The sequence below is a fragment of the Coenobita brevimanus genome, chromosome 39 (assembly GCF_032717465.1).
Source record: "Coenobita brevimanus isolate Jiangsu-jjx chromosome 39, ASM3271746v2, whole genome shotgun sequence".
In the NCBI taxonomy this organism is placed as follows: domain Eukaryota; kingdom Metazoa; phylum Arthropoda; class Malacostraca; order Decapoda; family Coenobitidae; genus Coenobita; species Coenobita brevimanus.
In genome coordinates this window covers 13,377,987-13,404,394 of record NC_136992.1, presented here as the reverse complement: position 1 = coordinate 13,404,394, position 26,408 = coordinate 13,377,987, and the positions used below count along the sequence as shown (strand labels likewise).

The 26,408-nt window shown below is 43.1% G+C and overlaps 1 protein-coding gene across 1 annotated transcript in view; it reads left to right on the top strand.

Moving 5' to 3' along the window:
- Sf3b3 (splicing factor 3b subunit 3) overlaps positions 1 to 26,408 on the top strand; it is a 262,909-nt gene that overhangs the window by 199,734 nt on the left and 36,767 nt on the right. The window contains exons 15-17 of the mRNA XM_080270145.1: positions 17,549 to 17,671; positions 22,284 to 22,478; positions 25,883 to 26,017. Of these exons, the coding sequence (XP_080126271.1) occupies positions 17,549 to 17,671; positions 22,284 to 22,478; positions 25,883 to 26,017 (453 nt within the window). The remainder of the gene's footprint in view (positions 1 to 17,548; positions 17,672 to 22,283; positions 22,479 to 25,882; positions 26,018 to 26,408) is intronic.

Here is a 26,408-nt window from a genome sequence, read left to right as displayed (position 1 = left end):
CACGATGCCTAGGAAGCCTTCTGAGAACCCCAAGAAGCGGCGGCACCTCCCTCAGGCCACCAAACTAGAAATCATCGAGAGGAAGAAGAAAAGGAAGAGGAAAGTGGACATCGCCAAGGCCTACGACATGAATGAAGCCAGCATGAGGACCATAATAAAAAACCAAGACAAGATCCTGGCAGCAGTGAAGGCTTACGGAGTGCTAGGACAGGCAGAAGCAGGACCTTCCATGGATGTGGATGAGGATAGTGATTCTGAGTGTGATTTCGCAGGATTTATGAGGGAGGTTGAGGAGGAGCAGCAGCCATTACCCACTAGTGATGCCAGCAGTCATCCTCCTTTGGACCCAGTAGGACTACCTACAGCCTCGGATACCATCTTTCATTCCCAGTAAGCCAACCAACACTATCCTAAAAGGTTAGTTATCATTCATAGTACAGCATCATTTTTTATAATTACAGTAGTACCGATATATGTAAAGGTATATGGTAGATATTTAGTGACTTTTCCTAGGGTTGCTGACATAATTCATTTTTCCCCATAAGCTCTGTTGTTTGTCCAACACGTTTTTGGTCCAACACGGGACCTGTGCAAGACAGTATTACCGTGTTGGACGCGAGGGTACTGTATACACAGAGGAAGGCAAAATGAAAGAGTTAGTGCTCTAGGATTTCTAAGAAACAGTAATCTTGCAGACAACATTGTTAAATTCAACAGTGTATCTGACAGAGCAGCACTGGTGGTAATCAGACTGTGCAAAAAAATAAATCGGTACCCTGAAAGTAATACAAGTTTATGCACCAACTTCATAGAACTCAGATGAAGAAATAGAAACATTCTATGGTGACATATCCCAGATTATGGGAGAAGAAAAGACCACATATACTATACTCATGGGAGACTTCAATGCAAAAGTTGGGAAATCAAAAAATGGTGAAGCATCTATCTATCTGTCTATTGCGAGATGCCTCAATCCCGTTCGGGGTGGCCACAAACAAATCGCCTCCATGTCGCCCTGTTCCCTGCCATTTCACTGCCCCGCTCCCAACTCACACCCCCCCCTCTCATATACCTCTCCACCCCATCCCTTCTTCTCATCCTCAGCCTCCCCCTCTCTCATATACCTCTCCACCCCATCCCTTCATCTCATCCTCAGCCTCCAGCTCACTCACATACACTCTCTTCGTCAGTCTTTCACCCTCCATCCTCTCCACATGGCCAAACCACCTCAATGTATTCCTCCTAACGTTTCGTAATACATCCACACCACAACGCTCCTTTATATCCTCATTTGTCAGCCTGTGTCTCCATGTTACTCCACAGGCTTCTTTTAAATAACTTCCACTGCTCTCACTCTTGACTTGTGTCCTTCCAGCAACGTCCAAGCTTCACTTCCGTACGTTAGAGTTGGTATCACAATACTGTCATGTAGTAACTTTTTCACTTCCATGCTCACTTCCCTGCTTCATATCACAGCTTTCAAGGAACCAGCAGTCTTTCTTCCCTGGTGTACCCTTTGAAGCGTTTCACCCTCCAAACCTCTATTCTTACTCATCACATTACCCAAGTACTTAAACGTACACTGTACTCACATTTTCCAATTCCTCACCATCCAACCTCGCTGTACATTCACTGACTTCACCTCTCGCAAAGACCATCACTTTACTCTTCCCTACATTCACCTTTAGATTCCGTTTCTTACACACTCTCCCAAACTCATCCACCAAGCCTTGCAGCTCTCCTTTGTCATCACTCAACAACACAGTATCATCTGCAAACAACAGTACAGGGAGTTTCCAAACACTACGCTCTCTCACCAGGGCCACTCCAACATCCACCACCCTACCGTGTACCTCTTTTATTACCCCATCCATGTACAGATTGAACAACCATGGAGACATGACACATCCTTGTTTCAACCCAACTTTCAAAGAGAAAAATTCACTCAGTTCACCATCCACATGCACTGCAGCCTTCGCACCATCGTACATACTCTTCACAGCATTCAACAACATCCCATCTACTCCATATATTCTTAACCCGCCCCGTCCCGTTGATGTATGGGTACGTTGCAACGATTTGCATTTGCCAGTCCCGGCAACGTACCAGTACGTTGTGCAATTGCAAGGTCCCTAATTTGCACAATTTTCAATTTTCGCGCGTGATTTTTCGTATGTATACACGGGACACCTTCCTCTATTCCTTTACAAGATGCCAAGCAGGGACAATGCCTTACACCGCATAACCTCCCCCCTCCCCCCCTCACGCCATTGTCTTGGCAAAGGACCTGTTATCAGTGACCTAGCTGGTAAAGATATTCAGGGCTAGAGTGATTCCCCAATCGATGACAATGTGGAGGACAATGTTTACATAGCATTAGGAGAAGAAACAGCCAGAAATAATGATCAGGTAATGTGGCAAAAAAAGGTCAGGTATGGTGATTAGTTAGTGAGTGAAACAATGCTTATAATGCCTTTATTACTGCTTGAAAACCAATATACTCTCATACTACATATACATTCGTACCAAGTAAATAAATAAATACCGTTTATGAGTGGATAAAATAGTTACCCTCCCATAGAACTCGTTTTCTTTGGTGCCAGCATGTTAGAAAACCCAGTCAGGTAAGGAGGAACTCCTACCTGGATTGGGTATTTTAAACCTCAGGTGAGCGATTTCTCTATGAATTTTCGATGTTTCTCACCAAAAGCGAAGGTTTTAGCCAAAAAATTTTTTTTCGAAAATACCTCGGGACTGGGGGATGTCAGAGGTGCGGAAAACCTCGGGACGTGATGGGTTAATACTTTCCACAAGCCTTGTCTATCCACCCTGTCGTATGCTTTCTCCAAATCCATGAAAGCCGCATACAACTTCTTTCCCTTCTCTGGAAACTTTTCCACTAAAGATCTAGGAATGAATATCTGATCTACACAGCCTTTTCCCTTCCTAAAGCCTCCCTGTTCTTCTCCAACTAATTCCTCTGTTCTGTCTCTAACTCTGTAAATAAGTATCCTACATACACTTTTCCTATTATACTAAGAGGACAGATGCCCCTATGATTACCACACACTTCTTTTTCCCCTTTTCCTTTGTACAAGGGAATAATTTTACCTGACTTCCAATCCTCCGGGACTCTACCTTCCTCCCAGGCCAATCTACACTTTTTCCACATCCCTTCTACTACTATCTCTCCCCATACTTCAGCATTTCACCACACACTCCATCAATTCCTGGGGCTTTCCCCAATTTAACTTTCTTCATTGCTTCCATTGCTTCTATCCTACTGATTTCTTCCTGTCTTCTCACCTCCCTCCTCCTCCCAGCCATTCCCCAGCCACTTATACTCGTATTACTTCCATCGTCTATGTTCAACAATTCCTTAAAGTGTTCTCTCCATCTGCTCACTTTTTCTCCCTTCTCCACTAGTAATCCACCATTTTATCTTTCATACCCCTGGTAACTTCACTTCCACCCTGTCTTCCTCTTTTCACCTCGTTCCAGAACATTTTCTTACAGTCCCTCCACTTTACACTCAAGTTCCTTCCAAATTCCTCATCCGCTCTCTTCTTACTCTCTTTTACTAATTTTTTCACTTCTTTCTTTCTACATATAACTCTCTCTTCCGTCTCTCAACTTCTTCCACGCCTCAGTTTCTCATCCATTCATTGTATGCTTTCTTCTTTTGTGCCACAGCCTGTCTTACCTCTTCATTCCACCACGCTGTTCCTTGCACAGCCCTCTGTCTTCTCTTCATCCCACACACCACATCACATGCTGCACATATTTCTTCTGTAAATTTCCTGCACACACCTTCGACATCCTCTATCTGCTCCAATTCATATTTGCCCAATCATCCCTCCACTTCTCTCTTATACTCTGCCTTTTTCTCATCCTCTTGTAACCTTTCCACTCTCCTTACAAATACTCCTTCTTCCCATCCTTCGCTTCTTCTATTTCTCCATCCTAATTGGACCTTGATTCTGGCCACCACCAAGTAGTGGTCAGAAAGTCCACTTCTCCAACCTCTATAAGCTCTTGCATCCATTACACATTATCGCATCCTTTCATCCACACACACATAATCAATCATTGCCTTCCTTTCATTCAGTTCACCACCCACCCTTCTCATCACTTGCCATGTATACCTGTGGATCATCTTGTGCCTGAAGAGGGTATTGGCTGTCACCAACCCCCTCCCAGCACAAATGTCCACTAACGCACTGCCATTCTCATCTATCTCAGCAGGCACACCCCACTCCCCAAGTATTCCATCCACCTTCACATTCCCTACTTTACCTTTCATATCACCGCTCAAAAACACTCTCTCATTCCTTCCAAACTTTTCCATGCACACTTCCACATTTGTCCAGAACTCTTCTCTCACTCTGCATGCACAATCTTGCGTTGACACATACATACACAATCGCCCACATTTGTATTCCAACTTTCAATCTTACCCACACAATCCTTGACCCAACTGATCCATACTGTCTTATGCTCTTCTTCCATCTTTTACTCACAACTATACCTACTCCTTCTTTTGCCCTCTCATTCTCACCTACTCCTGCACATATACCCCATCCATACTCCCATTCTCTCTCACTCTTACCTCTCCATTTCGTTTCAGTTATTCCGCATACATCAACTTTCGCACCCTCAAGTCACCTGGACAATCTCTTTGTCTTTCACCTCATCATTCGCTCTCCTTACATTCCAAGTTCCTATAACCATGTCCTTTGTCCGGTCCTTGGTCGTCATCTTTTGGTCAGTCCTTGTCCGAGGTTTATCGTTTGTCTTTTTAGGTAGTTGTTTTCCGGGGAAGGGCACTAACCCTCCGCCAACCCTTTTAGTCTCCTTTTATGACAAGCAGAGATACTGGGGGAGTATTCTTGAAAAAAAAAAAAACCCTACCCCCAGGAGAAGCATGCATGGGAAAATTTGGAGTGGGAGAATGGAACGAAAGAGGAGAAATTCTGGTAAGCTCTGCTGAAATGTACAACATGAGATTAATGAACACATTCTTCTACAAAAGAACAGGGAGAAAGTGGATCTGGAGAAGCCCAAATGGAGAAACAAAGAACGAAATCGTCTTTATTATAGCGATAAGAATAACATGATCACAAACATCACAGTTATCAACAAAGTAAATATCGGAAATGACCATAGAATGGTGGTTGCACAGCCAGATTCAGTTTGAAAACTGAAAGATAGAAGATGATTATAGATAAAAAGATATCCTCAGTAAAATTAAACAATAATAAAGCAGCCTTTCAGTTGGAAATAAGGAACAGATTTCAGTCTCTGAGTAATGCTGAATGTGACATTGATAGCTGAATGACAGACTAACAAAAATGCTAAGAGGATCAGCTGAGGTAGTAGGAAAACCTAATACAACCAAAGCCAAGAAGTATTCAGAAGTGACACTTGAGCTCATGAAAAAAAGAAAGGAAATGAAAGTAAAAACAGAGAAGAATGAAATAGAATGAGCGGAATTAAATAAGCTTATCAAGAAAAGACAGAGAGAAGAAAAAGAAAGAGAAGCATGGATCAGATCAAAGAAACCATCAAAAAAGGAAGTCTGAAACAAGTCCAAAGTAAAATGGCACTAGGAAAGCAACAAATTACATCACCGAAAGACAAAAACTGTGAAGTCATTAAACTCAGAGATAAGATGTTGAAGAGAGTTGAAGAATTTTACAAAGAACTGTATGCATCAAAAACCATAATACCAATAGCTAACTTTTCAGTTGACACAAGTGAAATACCTGAGGTAACACCAGACGAAGTAAATATTTCTCTTAGAAATATGTAAAGAGGGAAAGCTCCAGGAGAAGATGGAATAGTAGCAGATTTACTGTTGGATGCAGTAGTAGAAGTACAAATTAGGCTTGCTCACTTACTTACTCAATGTATAAAGACGAAGAAAATTCCCAAAAAATGGTGTAATGCAATAGCTATTTTACTTTACAAGAAAGGTGACTCAGAAGATCTTAGTAATTATCAGCCCATTAGCTTATTATCAGTCATTTACAAACTCTTCACTAAAGTCCTTTCAAACAGAATAACAATAAATTTGGAGGAAAACCAACCTCGTGAACAGGCAGGTTTCCAAAGCGGGTATTCAGCTATTGATCATCTACACACAGTGAATCAACTAATTGAGGAAACTACAGAATATAATAAACCACTGTGATTAGGTTTTGTTGATTATGAGCTTTCTACTCAGTGGAGCACATAGCTATTATAAGTTCATTGCGAGAACAAGGAGTGAATGAGAACATTGTAAAACTGCTTGAAAACATATACTGTAAATAAGGACTCAGAGAAAATTAGGATTAAGAAGGGCGTGCATCAGGGAGATACAATTTCACCAAAATTATGTACAGAATGCCTATAAAGTATTTTCAGAATGCTAGACTGGGAAAACAAAGGAGTGATCAAAGATGGAGAAAAGCTAAACCATTTAAGATTTGCAGATGACATTATCCTAATCTCAGAAACAGCAGAGACATTGCAAGAAATACTAAATGACCTGAACAGAGAAAGTCTCAAAGTAGGGCTAAAGATGAACCGGAGTAAAACTAAAGTAATGTTTAATCCACAGACACCAAAGAGCGTCATCAGAATAAGCAGAGAAATTCTTGAAGAAGCCGAGGAGTACAATTATGTGGGACAAATGCTAAAGTTAACAAAAGATAATGATAGCAAAATAAAAAGTACAATTGGATGGAAAGCTTTCAGGAAACATAGAGACATTATGAAAAGTAGCTTGCCAGTTTGTATGAAACGAAAAGTATATAACGAATGTATAATTCTAGCTATGACATATGGTTGTGAGACCTGGAAACTGACAAAATCGATGAAAAATAAATTAATCCGTTTTCAGAGGGCAATGGAAAGGTCAATGTTAGGAATATCTTTAAGAGGCAGGAAAAGATCAACTTGGGTAAGAGAGCAGACTAAAGTCAAAGATATTATAGAAGTTATAAAAGAACAGAAGTGGAGGGGGGCAGGCCATGTATCAGGAATAAGGGATAACCGATGGAGCAGGAGGTTGACTGACTGGACACCAAGAGATTGTAATTATTTTTAGCAGAGCGAAGAACAGACTTAGCACGATTCCAGGCAGAAACATAATAAAGATGTGACTCAGAGGTGCGCTGGCTCTGATGCCTTTTATAGGCCCTCTCCTTGTTGTGGACAGCATTAGAACAAGTGTGATTAAACAAAGGCTTTCTTGCATAAGTCAAAGGACTTTAGAAGGGAATGTATGCTTCCATGCCCGAGAGAATGACCTCCACAATGGGCGTGGCACACTCAGATGGCTCCCGGTTGTGGAAACAATGATCATTCCAGGGAAAATCAAAGAAGTACTGCCTGAGGGCCTCCCAATCCGGAGCTTGAAAGTGCCACAGATGACGTTTCTTTGGAGGGTCCATGGGCTGTACCGGAGTGATAGGACACGTTAAGGCAATAAGGTTGTGATCGGAGGAGCCCAGCAGAGAGAAAAGATTAACAGTGTAAGCAGAAGGATCAGTTGGAAGGAAGAGGTCAGGTATGTTGGAGCTCTTTCCAAGGCTGTCAGGGATACGGGTAGGGTGCTGTACAAGCTTCTCTAGGTCATTAAGGATAGAAATGATGTAGGCTTGCTTACCAGGTGGATCAGTGAAAGGAGAGGAGAGCCAAAGGTGATGGTGAACATTGAAATCTCCTAGAATGGAGATTTCAGAGAAAGGAGTAATGGATAGAATGTGCTTTATCATAGAGGTAAGATAGTCAAAAAATTTTTGGTAGTCAATAGAATTAGGGGATAAGTAAACAGCGCAGATATATTTAGTCAGAGAATGATAGGAAAGCCGAAGCCAGAGTGTAGAGAATTCAGAATCGAGTTCAGGAACATGGGAGCAAGATAAGTCGTTGTGTATATATACAGTGCTCGTCAGAAGTATTCAGCGTTGTCCGCCAGGCGCGCAATACTTATGGCCCAAAAAGAATCACCCATTCTGGGGGGTAAGAATTGAGCCACAAGTTTGAGCTCCGAGCATGACGTCACGGTAGCCTGGGGCCTTCCGACGCACTGGTTGGTTCCCGCCTCAGTCGCCCACGGGCTGCCTGAGAGAGAGGAACTCCGCCGAGTGTCCCTCTCAAATTGCGCCATTTTTTACCGAGTGTCCCGCAGTGTTCTGGCCTTCACAACTTTGTTATGGCACCTACCCGTGAACTATCGAGTGAAATCATATCCCAGATCATTGCTCTAAAGGAGGCAGGCCACCAGACAAAGGAAATTAGTGAATTGGTTGGTGTGGCACGATCGACAGTGCGTCGTTGGTGTGCACGGTTTCGGGAGGAAAACAGTGGTGCAGTTCCCACAAAGAAACCGCGGTCTGGTAGGCCTAGGAAAACTTCCCCAAGGTCTGTTAATGTTTTAAAACGTGCAGTGGAGTTTAATCCTCGTGTGAGTGCAAGGAAAATTAAGGAGAGCAACCCGGAAGTGTTTGGTGAGGTGTCAGTGAGAACAGTGTCTCGTAGGGTGCATGAGCTTGGTTACACAAGTCACAGGCCTGTGAAAAAGCCTCTTCTCACCAAGAGCCAGAGAATTCGTAGGCTTTCCTTTGCTAATAAATATCTAACCTGGGGTGAGGAGCAATGGTTGTCAGTGTTGTGGTCTGATGAGGCAACGTTTAGTGTTACCTGTAACAGAGGAGCACGTGTGTATCGACGCAAAGGTAGTGACCCACTTGACCCACGGTATGTAGAAAGCACAGTTAAACATCCTGATTCACTCATGGTATGGGGTTGTTTCTCAGGGAAGGGTTTGGGGAAGCTTGTTGTACTTCCCAAGAACATCAGAGTGAATCAGGATGTTTACCTGGAGCTTCTGTGTGATCATTTACCAGACTCCTTCGAGCTAACAGGTGCACGAGTGTTTCAGCAGGACGGTGCACCTGCTCACAAGGCCAAATCGGTCACCAATTGGCTTCGTGACTGCGAGGTATCATTCATGACAGACTGGCCAGGAAATAGCCCAGACCTCAACCCCATTGAAAACCTCTGGTACCTCGTAAAGAAGAGTCTCCAAGGGAAAGACGTGAGCTCTCTGCCTAAGTTGGAAGCCGCCATTCGTGACTCCTGGGACAAAATACCCCTCCAGCACCTCAGGAGCCTCGCCCTTTCACTTCCAAGACGTCTCAGGTCCGTGAAGAAACGTAAAGGCTACCCTACGAAGCACTAAAGGTAAATAAAATGCATTATTTATATGTTTTTTCAATGTTGAAAGGTTTGTTTCTCAGGAGGGACGCAGGGCGCTCTATACTTCTGACGAGCACTGTACACAACAGCCACCTTTGGCTTGGAAATGAATATAGAGAAAGTAGGAGGATACAGAAAAGGGTTTGCTGTAAGTTGCCTCAGACAGCTGAGTCTCAGTTAGGATGAGAAGGTGAGGTTTAGAGAAGGAGAGGTGGTGCTCAATAGAGCGAAAGTTAGAGGAAAGGCCGCGAATGTTGCAGAAATGAAGAAGAAGTGAGTCAGACAGTGGTTCCAGGCAGCTCGCCTGGTCACCAGGAGAGGGGCAGAAGGTAGGGGCATTTATGGTCCCCTCCCCCCCTCCCCCGGGGACTCCGATGCTGTGTGTTGTGTAGCCATGATTTGTTATTGAATTTTGGAAAAGGAAGTTAGTGTGTACTGTGCATGTAGTTTGGTGTTGATAATTAGAGAAAGTTTCCTAGAAGCATCTCACACTGTATGCCCTACCTACCTTACCTTCCTGCTTGTGTTGTTTCAAGTCTGATTTTTTAGCAATAGCATTGTTTATGAGGATAATAACATTACCCAGGTGTTTCTGTTCAGTTTCTAATGATTAAGTTATATGAGAGTTTGGGTTTCGGTCTGGAATGCATCTCAGGCTTTCCTTCAGTATCTTATGGGGAAAACTGCTTCGATATCTGACATACTCGCTGACTGAACACTCCCACTGGTACACAACAGTGCTGGAAATCAGGGTATGGATGTATACAGTATGTGTGTATGTGTATTTATGTACTATAGATATATCGTGTTCATTTTTGTTTTTGAAGGCTACAACATGCTTGCATGCGTTGGCCTTGGTCACCTAATGGCGGCTCTCCATGCCGCACAATCTATTACAGCCTCCCTGTTCAGTCCCTTAACCCTGAGGTCACACTTAATGACCTTGTTCCACGTCTGTCTCGGTCTACCCCTCACAACCCCACCCCCAATATGAACACTTCTCACCTTTTGCACCCAGTTATCATCCCCCATTCTCTCCACATGCCCAAACCACCTCAATCTGCCTCTCCTCATCACAACACCAATACACTCCAGTCCCATCCTACCTCTCAACTCTTTCATCGCAAACCCAGCCCCCCCCAGGCCTTGCATGCAGGGATGCACTGCACATACACCTAATCATTGTCATTTCTGTACGTCTGAGCCTGCAAATATCCTCCTTTACTGCCGAGGTCTCACTGCCATACAGCATTACACTCCTAACACGTGCTGCATACAAAAACCCCATAGCACATAGGGAGAATCCTCTCAATGTCAGGAGAGGCAAGAGCTCCCTGAACTTCTTCCAACCACTTCTCACCCCAGCCACAGCACTAGCTCCAGCCACACCTCCAGCACACAACATGTCTCCCAAATAACAAAACTTCCACACACTCAGGTGACTTACCAGCAAGTTCAATCCTTTCATGCCTAACAATCTCCACTTGCTCTCCCTGACATGCCACACACATAAAATCAGCATTATCTCGCAGTCTTCCTCTGATACCACTACATCTCTTGTGCACCCATTTATCACAAACACTGCACAAGATGGAATTACTTCGCACGCCATTGTGGCAGACTGCACATGGCCACTCTCCCTTGTCTTTTACAGTACTGCCACCAACCCTAGGTATATATATATATATATATAGATAGATAGATAGATAGATAGACACACAGTAGATATATAGATATATACTGTAGATAAATATATATTGTATTATTTTTTTTTGTGTATGTCCAACTCTGGGCATATGCTTCACAACCCATTATCAAGGCCCAGTAGTCCTCCTACATCCGTACACCTCCACATTTCACCACTTTGGCACTAACACCCACTGTCCATATTGAATACATGCTAGGGCTGTCTTATACAGAACTGGTGTCTTGGTATTAGTGGGGGTATTTTTACAACATGTTGGCAGGTCTTCTTGTAGATCAGTAAAGGCTGCTTTAATGAAATTCAAATCCTTATGCTGTTCCCTGCCCCAGCTGGGATTCGAACCTGGGTCCACAAGGACTGCAAGCCACGTCTCTACCGATTCAGCCACCATCTCCCATGATTATAAAACAGCGCTGGCAGTCCCCATTATAAGTCTGTGCTATGTACAGTCACCCAAAAAAGAATTGGGACCATTGAGCTGATGTTTCTGTAAATTCACACAATGTGACATGCATGGCAGGTTCAATAGGGTTGGTATTTCTTACAGTGGTGTGCACTTTTGTTTCTGCTTTTGAACACCAGATAATTATCATTTATGCAGTATACCACTTACCCTCAAATGAGACAATGAGCCAGAGTGGCTTTAAGATTTTTTTTGTATACCATTAGCAAAACTACCACAGATACTTGTAACTCAAGTGATTCAGGCTCCTTAGATAATGTCCATTCCAGCTGTTGGGGTGCCAAGTAGCAATATAATGTCCTCATATTTGCATGAACTGAGCATCTTCCCGTTGAACTGTTTTGAACACAGTACACAGCCAGTTTCCTCTTGTTTTGTTTTGTTTTTGTTGGCTCCAACATGCTTGGATGCGTCGGCCTTGGTCACCCAATAGCGGCTGTCCATGCTGCCCGATCTCTGGCAGCTTTGCTATTCAGTCCCTTATCCCTTAGGTCAAACTGAGTAACCTCGTGCCAGGTCAATTTTGGTCTCCCTCTTGCTGCCCTACCCCAGACATTAACACTTCTCACTTTCTGCACCCAGTTATCATCCCCCATCCTCTTCACATGCCTAAACCGTCTCAATCTACCTGTCCTCATCACTACACCAATACATTCCAGTCCCATCGTGCCTCTCAACTCTTCAGTCGTAAACCAAGCCCCACCAGACCTTGCACTCAGGGACATATTGCACAGTCACCTAATCATTTCTGTATGTTTGAGCCTGTGAATATCCTCGTCTTTTACTGTCCAGGTTTCACTACCATACAACATTACATTCCTAATATTCTGCATACCAATATCCCTTTGCACAGAGGGAGAGACCTCTCAGCGTCAGGAAAGGCAACAGCTCTCTGTACTTCCAACCACTCCTCACTTTAGTCACAGAGCTAGCTCCAGCCCCACCTCCAGCACATAACATGTCTCCCAAATATAAACTCTTCCACACACTCAAGAGACTCACCAACAAGTTCAGATCTTTCATGCCTGCAATCTCCTCATGCTCTCCCTGACCGGCAATCTGCACATGCTCTCCCCAGCATACCGCACACATGAAATCAGCATTATCTCGCAGTCTACCTCTAATACCAATACATCTCTAATGCACCCACTTATCATAAACATTGCATAAGATGGATTTACTTCCCACGCCCTTGTGGCAGATCGCTCTTGGCTACACCCCACTTTGACAATACAACCCCCAGTCCTAGATACCATCACTTTTGTTTTATCTGCATTTACTCTTTAGCCGCTGTGACCCATACCATCTCTCCATTTCCTAAATCATTCCTCCACCTCCCTTTCATTCTATGCAATCAGCACCAAATCATCAGCATATATTTCCCGTGGGAGTCCATTTCTGAAGTCACGTGAGAGGGCTTCGAGTACCACAGTAAACAACAAGGGGCTCAGGTTTGACCCCTGATGCACACCAACATTCATGGAAAACTCTTGAGTCAAAACTCCATTCACCCTTAACCGGATGCGAGCACCCACAAGCATGACCATAACCACCCTAACCAGCCACTCCTCGTGCCCAAGCTTTCTCCTTGCCCACTTCACCACCTCTCTAGGGACTCTGTGAAAGGGCTTCTCCAAATCAACAGAACAAAGTACAATTCCCTTTTCTTTCCTAGATATTTTTCCTGAAGCTGTCGAACAATGAATATGGCATCAGTAGTCCCTTTGCCAGGCATAAACCCAAACTGCATTTCAGTATTCACTCTTTCTGTGATCATACTTTCTACAGTAGTTGGAGTTACAGTGCTCGTCAGAAGTATGGAGCACCCTGCGTCCCTCCTGAGAAACAAACCTTTCAACATTGAAAAAACATATAAATAATGCATTTTATTTACCTTTAGTGCTTCGTAGGGTAGCATTATGTTTCTTCACGGACCTGAGACGTCTTGGAAGTGAAAGGGCGAGGCTCCTGAGGTGCTGGAGGGGTATTTTGTCCCAGGAGTCACGAATGGCGGCTTCCAGCTTAGGCAGAGAGCTCACGTCCTTCCCTTGGAGACTCTTCTTTACGAGGTACCAGAGGTTTTCTGTCGGGTTGAGGTCTGGGCTATTTCCAGGCCAGTCTGTCATGAATGATACCTCGCAGTCACGAAGCCAATTGGTGACCGATTTGGCCTTGTGAGCAGGTGCACCGTCCTGCTGAAACACTCATGAACCTGTTGGCTCGAAGGAGTCTGGTAAATGATTACACAGAAGCTCCAGGTAAACATCCTGATTCACTCTGAGGTTCTTGGGAAGTAAAACAAGCTTCCCCAAACCCTTCCCTGAGAAACAACCCCATACCATGAGTGAATCAGGATGGTTAACTGTGCTTTCTACATACCGTGGGTCAAGTGGGTCACTACCTTTGCGTCAATACACACGTGCTCCTCTGTTACAAGTAACACTAAACGTTGCCTCATCAGACCACAACACTGACAACTATTGCTCCTCACCCCAGGTTAGATATTTATTAGCAAAGGCAAGCCTACGAATTCTCTGGCTCTTGGTGAGAAGAGGCTTTTTCACAGGCCTGTGACTTGTGTAACCAAGCTCATGCACCCTACGAGACACTGTTCTCACTGACACCTCACCAAACACTTCCGGGTTGCTCTCCTTAATTTTCCTTGCACTCACACGAGGATTAAACTCCACTGCACGTTTTAAAACATTAACAGACCTTGGGGAAGTTTTCCTAGGCCTACCAGACCTCGGTTTCTTTGTGGGAACTTCACCACTGTTTTCCACCCGAAACCGCGCACACCAACGACGCACTGTCGATCGTGCCACACCAACCAGTTCACTAATTTCCTTTGTCTGGTGGCCTCCTTCAGAGCAATGATCTGGGATATGATTTCACTCAATAGTTCACGGGTAGGTGCCATAACAAAGTTGTGAAGGCCAAAACACTGTGGGACACTCGGTAAAAAATGGCGTAATTTGAGAGGGACACTCGGTGGAGTTCCTCTCTCTCAGGCAGCCCGTGGGCGACTGAGGCGGGAACCAACCAGCGCGTCAGAAGGCCTCAGGCTACCGTGACGTCGTGCTCGGAGCTCAAACTTGTGGCTCAATTCTTACCCCCCAAAATGGGTGATTCTTTTTGGGCCATAAGTATTGCGCGCCCGGCGGACAACGCTGAATACTTCTGACGAGTACTGTATATAATATTTGATTCAATTTCAAGCACTCAGAGGTGTATTATAATGTCTTATCAAATAAGAATGGCGTTGTAATTTCCTGTATAGCCAAATTATTTCCATATGAAGTGAATCAGTTCATTGAAGGCTTTTCTGAGGCCTAAATGGTAACAGTGTTAGATGCACCCAAGGGTTTTACAGTCACTATAAAGATGTGGCAAAAATCATGAGGCATTATCATCGCCCTTCATGAAATGGCCTTAAGCCCACTGATGTATTTTCTTACTTTACTGTATTATCTTACTAAAGATGGACAAGGTGGTTGGTGGTGGTGACCATCATCCATTCACTTGATGGAATGCTGCCTACATCTTTCACATTTATCATTTTGTTTCTGTCTGTCCTCCTCTCTTCCTATGTCTCTCTCTCATTTCTGTCACTTTTTATTACTCTTCTTACTGCTTCTGGTGACTCTACACCGAGTGACAAACCAAATGGTTTCTTGTAACCCAGGAAACCCTTTTATAATGCTGGATGGTAACTGTCTATCTATCTGTCTATATATTGCCAGGCACCTCAATCCTGTAAGGTGTGGCCACAGACAAATCGCCTCCATGTTGCACTGTCTAGTGCTATTTCACTGCTCTGCTCCCAGCTCACACCCCACTCTGTCATATTTCTCTCCGCTCCATCTCTCCATCTCATCCTCAGCCTCCTCCTCCCTCTTCCCCCTCCACCTCACTTGCATACACTCTCCTCGTTAGTCTCTCGTTTTCCATCCTCTCCACATGGCCAAACCACCTCAGTGTAGTTCTCCTAATGCCATCTATCACATCCACACCACAATGCTCCATCACTTCCTCATTTGTCAGTCTGTCTCTTCACATAACTCCACATGCTCGTCTCAAATAACTCATTTCCACTGCTGTCACTCTTGACTTGTGTCCTTCCAACAAGGTCTAAGCTTCACTTTCATACGTTAGAGTTGGTATCACCATATTGTCATGCAGTGACTTTTGTACTTTTATGCTTACTTCACTGTTCCTTATCACTGCTTTCAAAGAACAGCAACCTTTCTTCCCTGTGTACCATATAACCTGGAAATAAGATGGCATGGAGCCTGCGTGGTGTCCCTACTAACTGGGTAGAGTGCTGGAAATGCATCATTCATCCAGGAACCAAATCTCCACACCTTTTCCTTCCCCCCCTCACTGTGACAAGGCACTGTGAACTGCAAGGGAACAATAGTTCACTGCATGGACAACCCTGCGGGGGCAGTTTCTTGTCTGTGTTTGATAGGTCTGCTCAGCCTTACAGACTGGGGTTGAGCAGATATAACAACTGAGGGTGGACACTGTGATCCACAGTAATTATAGCATGTGCTTAACTGGTAACCAGCAACTCTTCTGTACTAGGATGGCAAGCCTACCAATGTATCAGGTATATACAGTTACTGTTTAGAGTTTGTCATTTGTGTCACATTGTATTCGTGAGGAAAGAGGCCGATACTTTTTTTTGAGGTTGTACCACAATATCACAACTTTTGGTATGTAACTGCTGTTGTTAATTGTGGGAACTGGCAAAACAACTTTATAGGTGGCAGCGAAAGTACAGTAAGCAGTGCCACCTATAATGAGGATTTATTGCAGTGGATTTTATCATATTATGCTCAGCTTGTCTCTTTTAATGTTAGTAAAACCAAATATATACAGTTTACTAGTAGACCGATATTTCCAGATTCGTATATTACCTTCAGTGCTACCAATATTCCCATCTCCAAAAGTATTGAGATTCTCGGCATCACACTTAACAGTGTCCTCAGCTGGACCTCTCATGTCAAATCACTTAATGAAACTGCATCGAAGAAACTTAGTTTATTGTACAGAGTCCATAACTTCTTCACTGACAAGCAGTTAGCTTTAATTTATAAGAGTCATGTGTGCTGTCAGCTTGAACGTTGCTCACCCTTGTGGAATGGATATGGAGAGGTTGCATTAGAATAACTAGACAAAATTCAGAACAAAGCTGCTGTAATTATTAATAACCCTGCTATTATAAATAAACTACCTCCACTACAAGTAAGAAGGAATGTTGCCTCTCTTGCATTATTTTACAGATATTTTTATGGCAAATGCTCAGACGAAGTTGTGTCCATTGTGCCACCTCTCCATGCCATCCCTCATGCTACACAGGCATCTGGTAGCGATCACGACTGGAACGTCACTCAGCCATATTGCAGAACTTCTACCTATCAGAATTCTTACATTCCCCGAACTGCATCTCTCTGGAACTCACTTCCCCAGAGTTGTTTCTCTCCAAACTTCAACCTACAGCTGTTCAAGTCCAACTGTTACAGATATTTTATGAATGGAGGACACCAGTAATCTGGTGTATGGATTTTTTTTTTTTTTTATTCGTTTTCCTTCTTCTGTTCTGTTATTTAAAAAAAAAGGGGGGGGGGGAAAGGAGAATGGTAAAATCAGTATTTAACCATTAACAGTACCAGAAGACTATATTGTTTCACTGAAATGGTTAAAAGTTTGTTGGTATAGAACTATTTAATTAACTTATTTTCTGTGATTCAGTATCATAGTCATTTTAAATGTATACTTATAGAGAGAGAGAGAGAAAAAAAAAAATGATTTCTCTCTCTCTCTCTGAACAACAGTATACTTAAGTGACATTATTTTGACCCCTTCATTATTATGATGTCTTAAGTTTATTGTTGTTGTTTGGACACAGCTTTATTGAGCTGAGATGAAATTTTCAAATTGGAAGTTTATATAATTCATCCCTTCACAACTAGATGTCCATTTTAAATGGAGTAATTATCAGCTGGTGGTAGCAAGAATATGCTAGAACATGCATCATTGGATTCAAGGAATTCATTATTGTACTTTGTGTTATTAGGTAATCCTGAAAGAGGGTAACAAGCATTTTTTTCTTTCTGTTTTATTAGAATGGTGTATTGCTGCGTACAGTGCTGGATGCTGTGACTGGTGACATGTCTGACACACGGACCCGCTACTTAGGATCCAGGCCTGTCAAGCTCTTCAGGATCATCATGCAGGGCAACGAGAGTGTCAGTAAAATACATTTTCCGTAATATTTCAGATAGTTTTTTATTATGGTGATGCTTGGTGGTTTAGTGAGTTTCAATCTGATGTATCCTATAAGGGGCTAATTTTGAGGCATTTTTGGTTGTACCTATTGCACACACACTGCTATTTAAGAGTGAGCAACAAATCTATCTATCTATCTATTGCCAGACGCCTCAATCCCGTTTGGGGTGGCCACAAACAAATTGCCTCCAAGTCGCCCTGTCCCCCGCCATTTCACTGCCCTGCTCCCAACTCACACCCCCTTCTCTCATATACCTCTCCACCCCATCCCTCCATCTCATCCTCGGCCTCCCCCTCCCTCTTCCCCCCTCCACCTCACACACATATACTCTCTTCGTCAGTCTTTCACCCTCCATCCTCTCCACATGGCCAGACCACCTCAGTGTGTTCCTGATAACACTTCCTATCACATCCACATCAACACCACAACGCTCCTTTATATCCTCATTCGTCAGCCTGTCTCTCCATGTGACTCCACAGGCTCCTCTTAAATAACTCATTTCCACTGCCCTCACTCTTGATTTGTGTCCTTCCAACAACGTCCAAGCTTTACTTCCGTACGTTAGAGTTGGTGTCACAATACTGTCATGTAGTAACTTTTTCACTTCCATGCTCACTTCCCTGTTTCTTATCACTGCTTTCAAAGAACCAGCAACCTTTCTTCCCTGCTGTACCCTTTCAAGCACTTCACCCTCCAAACCTCCATCCTTACTCATCACACTACCCAAGTACTGTACTTAAACGTACTCACATTTTCCAATTCCTCACCATCCAGCCTCGCTGTACATTCACTGACTTCACCTCTCTCAAAGACCATCACTTTACTCTTCCCTACATTCACCTTTAGATTCCGTTTCTTACACACTCTCTCAAACTCATCAGTCATCTAAAATGTCTTGGCTCGGCTACTGATGGAACAGTATAGGACTGGATGATGCGTGTTGGATTGATGGATAGAATGATAGAATATAGATGTGAAGGAAGCTATTATCATTTACATGTACAGTCACAAGAAAAACTATCATTACCTTTCAGAGCCATGCACTATGACGCAACGACGAAGTGTCATGGAATGACAGGACAGGAAGTTTGTACAGCAAACCCGTCAATATTGGTTATGTGAGACACAGATATTAGAATTTGTGCTAGAGGTAATACAAGCTAATTAGATCGTTTGGCCTCTGTGCATAGAGACAATACGTTTTTTTTATCCGACAATGAATTCATCAAATAACAATATAACTAAATGGTGTAGCATCGGCAACACACATGCAGACAGGCAATGAGTATGTGCACCCATGCCAGACGTATGGTAGTAATTCAGCCGATACAAGCCAAGTTAGTAAATTTCAATGTAATAATGATATGTATTGCTTTCTACATATAATAAATGTTGAGTAGAAGGAAAATAATAATACGTGTTCAGTCTCATTGCTTTAACATTTTGTATACCCACCCCCTGCTTCCAAAACAGCCTGTAGACGTAGACGAATGGATGCCACTAACTGAAGCATCCATCTGAAGCATTTAACCACCCATCTAAAGCAAACAAATGAACTCGTGCACCCCCTGCAAGAGTTAAAAAAAAAAAAAAAAAAAAAAAAAAAAAAAAAAAGTCGATGCCTATAGATTTAATACACTTCAAAATAATTTATTTGTTGTATTCTATAGATAATAAGTGTTGAATAGTAGGAAAATAATAAACGTGCTGAGTTTCATAATTAATCTCCGGCGGGGCGCTCAGGGTAACTCAAACATGTCCTCTATACTTCCCCGTCATATGGCTCATTCTTGCTCATTATCCCAGCTCTTGTGATGGGATTGTGATATGGCAACACTAGATAGGGGAGGGGCGAACAGCAAGGACCCGCCCACATAGCCCAGCTAACGTTCATTTCACATCAAATATTCCTGGGGGTAACGATAGTTTTTCTCATGACTACAGTCAGAGGCAATAATGGTAGGTGGCACCACCCACCAACTGCTCACTTGATATAGTACTGCCTTCAGGTGACTACACTGACTGAGAAGCCAAATGGTTTCCTGTAATGCAGGAAATAATTTTTACTGTGTTGGGTGATAACCTTATAACCAAATAATGCCTGTGGTCTTTTGGGTCAAGTTACTCCAACTGGATGTGACCCATGGATATTTGTTGCTTACATAGTGCAACTTGGCAAGTGAGCCTATTGCATTAAATATTGGGATTGTGTAGCTTAGCAATGGGCCCATAGATAGGTAAATAAATTAATAATCAGGGACAAAAGTTTGCTTGCAGTTCCACAGTCTACTTCACACTGGTCACTGTTGCATTAAATATTGGCATTGTGTAGCTTAGCTGTGGGCCGATAGACAGGTAGATAAATAATCAGGGACAAAAGTTTTCTTGCTATTCCACAGTCTACTTCACACCTAGGGCATGTCTTGTACTTTCCTCCCTAATGCGTCAAATCAAAGAGAATCATCAGAGGACAGAGAAGCATAGTAAGCCTCTCACAACTGAGGAATATTAATCAGTACTGGAAAGTAAGAGGAGGTGAAATGCTAGGAAGACTCTTGTCCATGACAGTATTTAAAATTTCATTGTGGAACATTGACACACTCATATCGGTAGGAATGGGAGGGTATAGTACTGAAATTGCTGTGTCAGAGGTTTTAAGGGGAGATGGTTTCCTGGTCTCCATTGCTGCCTCTCTTTGTTGCCTTCTACAGTATGCAAGGGTTATGAGGATGGTGTTATTTGTCCAAGGCCAAGGGATAGATTTTCATATACAGTACCATACTGTGTATGTGAAACTATTGATAAAGAAAATTGTACAGATAGTTAGATCTATGAGGTAGAGGTTGTATTTTGAGACAATGACTTTTTGGATGTTCTTGGGCATGGCTTTTAGAGGTCTCCCACCTTTGTACTTTTTTTTCCTGCTTTTTTTGGTTCATGCTTCACATCATTCATTCTTTAATTCATCATCCAATTCTACGTTGCCCCATAAAGAGTGTAGGAGCCAGGGGCAAAGCAAGTTGGTCCTGACATTTATCCCCTAAAGAACGCAGTTTGCTCAGCAGATCTCTCTCTCCAGCCACAAAACAGTGTTGATTTTTCGGCTTTCACCAAGGTAAAAATTTTTCTTCCACATTTCAAGAGACTAAATTTACACACCTGAAAATGTATGTTTCAGCCAGATAGACCAAATAGTTATTGCACAATCGCCCATCAAAGATGCACAAAAGTTACCAATCCCCCATGGGCAAAAATAGAAAATGTATAGAAAATGCATTACTGTATTTACGGTAAATAATTATATATACATAACTAATGTCAATGTGAAATGTTCCCCAGGCATGAAATGTCAGTCTGGTACATGCCCATAGCAACAAAACAAGCCAGGTGAAAAGTGGAGGTGGAGTGTATGTAGTTGGAAGGGGGAGGAGGAGGGAGGGATAGGGGAGGAGGGAGGGGGGAGGAGGAACAGGGCAGAAGGGTTGCTACGCACACACAGCTGTAGTGGGTATGTTGGGGTATGGTTGGTTGGGAGGGGACAATGTGGAGATGATGCAATGGGGCTGAGGGAGGTAAAGTGACGGTGGTGGGGGAGGGTTCCTTCTCCCCCACCTTTGGGGGCCAGTCACGCCATGCCACCCCAGACACTCTAGCTTTCATTGGTCTGATCCCATATACGTCACCAAAGGGGCGGAGTTACCCTTCCCCAGTTTTTTGTGTGTCTTTATCGATCGTACGGGATAGGCTGGTGTGTCAAATTACACAAAAGCACAATTGTGAGGCATAGGTCTTTAGGGGTTAAGATGAGAGTGACCAGCCTCAATCATCCCTGAGTGGCATTACATGAGCAATAAACCCCAGCCACCCGTTAGATATAAACCTTCAGTGGCTCAATCCGATTGGAGCTCCATACTTACCCACTAAACCACCAGGCGCCAAAATTTGGTTATATAGTTACCACCCAGCGTAGTAAAAGATTTCCTGGTGTACAGGAGACCATTTGGCTTGTCACTCAGTATAGAGTCACCCACAGGCAGAAGGAACAGGAAAGAATGAAGGAAAGAAAGATAGAAGAGGGAGTGTAAAGTCACCTGTAGGCAGAAGGACGAGGAAAGAATGAAGGAAAGAAAGACAGAAGAGGATGGAAGGAAAGAAAGATGGAGGAGAGGAAAGGGCAGACACCTGAGAGCAGCACTACATAGAGTGAGTGGATGGTGAGTGCCCCCACCTAGCACAATTCATACTTCACTCCATCATTAAATGAATTGTAGTCGTAGTCCCATGTTAATCTGAATGTGAACCTGGTGGACTCTATGCTAAAGTTGCCCATCTCCTGCAGTCTGTTATTGTCTTTTAGGGGAATAGGGAGGCAGTTGAGGGATGTTTATATAACTACGCTGTCTTATTATATCAGTGCCACTGCATGAAGGTTTTGTCCTTCTCCAGCACGCTAGGTGGGATGAAAAGTCTGTATGATGATAAGGCTAATGAAATGGGGTTGCAAGGTAATGTGATGATGATGATAATGGTGAATATGACAGTTATGCAATTGTTTTTATTCTATACTGCAGGTACTGGCCATGTCATCTCGGTCGTGGCTGTCTTACTACTACCAGAACCGGTTTCACTTGACCCCGCTGTCATACGAGAGTCTGGAGTATGCTGCAGGGTTTTCTTCTGAGCAGTGTCCTGAGGGTATCGTTGCCATCTCCACAAACACTCTCCGTATTCTGGCCCTAGAGAAGCTGGGTGCTGTCTTTAACCAGGTGCGTGAGTGCAGGATTTGGTACCACAGCTAAAGATGGTGCATTTCATACTGGGGGAGAGTAGGTGGTAATCAGATGGTTAGAGGGGTGGTGTACTCTGAAAGAATGCAGGTTTGATCCCAGGCTGGGGCAGAAAACAGTTTTACCATGTGAATTTTGTTGAAACAGACTCTTTGACATGTCATCAAAACAGTCATGCTAATGCAGTTACACCAGTCCCAAATGAAACAGCCATAGCATTTACTCAATATGAACATTTGTATTAGTGCTGAAGTGATGGAATGTCAAGGTATGGAGCAAGTAGGACGGATGTGTTCGAGGAACAGACTGTCAGATGTGTGCCTAAAGTTGGACATTCATTCACATAAGAAGTGGATTGAGGTGTGGCTTAAAGGATAGAATAATAGTCAGTGAAGCAGTGCTGAAAGCTAAAGTCTAATTGGTAGTCTATGCAAGAATATTTGAAAGATTTTAATGTGTATTATGACAGGTTATGGTCAGGCAGTTTTTGTTGGGCATTGAAATGGGAGTGAAAATAACACCACATAGTTGTCACTCAAGCAGGAGACATGGAAACATATAGTTATAAGTAAGTAGAATCAAAGACCAGGCAGAGATAATTGATATGATACATATAATTTCAGACTTTTTTTTTTCCCAATAGTTTCGTAATCGGCTGGTTTTGACACTTACTTTAGCTCCCAGTCCATGGAAGAAATGAGCAGTGTCATACCCAGCCTTAATATGGAGATTCCTAAAGAGGATGCATGGTGTCATTTGACTGAATGATTGATTCTCTACTTTTTCATGAACCACACTCATACATAACAGACACATGTTCAGGATAATCTCAAATAAAAGATATTTTGGGTGCCCAGTTGAAGTGGCAGAGTTTATGCAGTGCTTTGAATTCACATTTGAGCCTTTAGCAACAACAGCAGCGCTACAGCATAGACTATTAAACCAGTAAAGCGCACTTTCTGAGTGCATGATGAGCGAGTGATCACCATGTTATCAAAGTCTCCTTCTGATATATAATTTTAGGCAGAATCTCCAATAATTAAATGCAAGAGTTGATGCCAAAAAACACAGTGTTACAGTGGAAAATCTTTTTAAATTTCATTTTGCAATTGAGATGTTCACCAGTTGGTGCTGAATGCTCCCATGGAAAACTGTAGAAACCAAGGGGTTCCTATGCTTTTATGGGTGAGTTTTAATTTGGTAACAAAATTTATGGAATGAGTATATTACATGCAGAAAGTATTTCAACTTGACTTCACGTTTGAGTAAAGTTATAAGCTTCTGCCTAGCATGGCTGTCGGGCTGGGTCAGGCCGCTCATTTCCAGTCTTAATTGAGAGTAAACATCGTTAGCTTGCTTCGCTCGCTCACGTTCTTGCAATTATGGTTCCAGACTTAGAAATGATTCATTCTATATCATGTACTTAATCATTTTCATACCGTACCTCTCTCTTTCCTACTATCAAGGTATCATGGCTACAAGAGCTGTTCACATTTAACCAGTACAGAATCAACAGGTGACTATTTTAATCATGCTGCTACCAGACAGTTTTATGTAGCTCAGAAAAGGTCTTTCAGATTGGAGGAATTATTGATATTGATACTATATTTAATGACGCCATTTTAAAAAGTGTATCATAGGCTGAACAAAATTGTCAGCATATGGCAAGAATACAGTGAAAAGACTAATATCCAGGATCTTTGAGTTAGTACGGTACAGCTTCTTAGATTTGAAATGCTTAGATCCAGAGGCATTACAAAAAATGGAATATTCTGGAACGTAGAATAAATGGTAACTATGGAGAAATAATGAAAGAACACAGCTTACAGTACCATGAGCAGTAAGTACAATGAAATACTGAGTATTAGTAATTTATCATTTATTCAGATGCATGTAGAAAAAAGAACACAATGATTGTGCAAGGGCAGGTGATATAAAAATTCCCCAACAAAGGAAAAAGTATTTTTGAAAAGTGGAGATTTTTGGAAACTGGATTTTCGGACATGGGAGTTTATCCATTCACTCGATGTAGTGGTGCTTTGGGTGCCTGCCCTTTCCTCTCTTCCTTCCTTCCTCTTCTGTCTTTCTTTCCTTCATTCTTTCCTCTTCCTAATGCTTATGGGTGACTTTACACTCTTTCTTCTGTCTTTCCTTCATGTTTTCCTCTTCCTTCTGCGAACAGGTGACTGTACACTCTTTCTTCTGTCTTTCTTTCCTTCATTCTTTTGTCTTCCTTCTGCCTATGGGTGACTCTACGCTGAGTGACAAACCAATTGGTGTCCTGTATACCAGAAAACCAATTACTATGCTGGTTGGTAACTGTATAACCAAATTATGGCACCTGTTGGTTTAGTGAGTAATTAGGGTGCACCAGTTGGATTGAGCCAGCACAGGTTTATATCCAAGTGATGGTTGGGGCTTATTGCTCACGTAGTGCGGCTCAGGGTTGAGTAAGACTGGTCACTCTCATCCTAAATGTCGGGACCAACATGCTTACCCCAGGCTTCTACGCTCCTCATGGGGCAACATAGGATTGGATGATGGATGGATGGGAGTTTGTACTGTACTACTGCATATCCCTTACTATATCTTTGGGGCTGCTGAGAAATGCCTTCATGAGGGGGCATCAATAGTATTGTGTGCTGGAGCTGTCTAGTTATACAGATATTTCTCTGGGTATATGGCTGGAGCATGTGCCTGGCTTAGGGAAGATGGACTCCTGCCCAGTGTAGTCCCAGGCCACCCTTGGACAAGGTGTAGCACCCATTAGTCCACCAAAAAAGTTGCTGTTAAGTGGGTGATTACCTCATCCCAGAATATTCTACCATGTGAGTGATGTGGGGCCAAGACTCAGTAGCCGGCTTTGTATAACACTTTCAGGTGGGGAAATCAGCCAACCACATTGACCAAGTAGTCGAAGTCCAGACTGAGGCCACTACTCGTATCTACCATACACAGCTCATCCTGTTGGAGGCTATGCCTGCTTCTTTTTCTACACACCTTGCCATGTGGTGGGACCCTGTTCTTACCTTAGCAAGGTGTTGCCAGACATGGGAAGGCTGGTATTTATTTGTGGTTGATGGGTCTGCCCAGCCAGACTGACCAGGGAAGAAGAAGAAGAACAACAACAACAAGAGCAGCAGCAGCAGCAGCAACAACAACAACAACAACAACAACAACAACAACAACAACAACAACAACAACAAATAGCAATATTCCTCATTCTTCTCCCCATCAACTGAAAGGAGGATAGTAGGCTATGAAAGAAGGGCAACTTTGGCCTGCAGTCCACTGGGTTCATATTCAGATAAGCCTTGGGCTCCTCCTCCTCCTCCTCCTCCTCCTCCTCCTCCCATTTTTATTGACCTCCTCTTGCATGTCAGGTATCGCACCCACTTGAGTACACTCCACGGAAGTTTGTGATCCACCCTGAGAGCGGCCACCTGATTGTGATTGAGAGTGACCATAATGCCTACACCGAGGACACTAAGAGACAACGCAAGATGCAGATGGCAGAGGTGAGGTGCAATGGTGATCAGGTGGCTAGAGAACATGTCTTGTGTTGAAAAATACGTGAGTTTGATCCTAGGCTGGGGTAGGAAACTGTTTGATTACTTATTTTGCTGGCTCTCTGGACCCTACCACACTAGAAAGGGAAAGGTGGGAAAGGAGGCCTGGATGATGATGATGATGAAAAAAAAAGTCTTTATCTATCAACGTCTCATAAAGACACCCTTGCATCCAGTTCTGAATCAGAAAGCCTTGGCATGTATTCACTTTTGACAGTGGGTACTAGTGTCAAAGTGGTGATGTGTGATGCATAGGACTGTAGGGGGGGAAAAAAAGAAAAGAAAAAAAGAATGGGTAGCTGATAGACTGGTATGTTAGACACAGTGAGAGGGACATGTT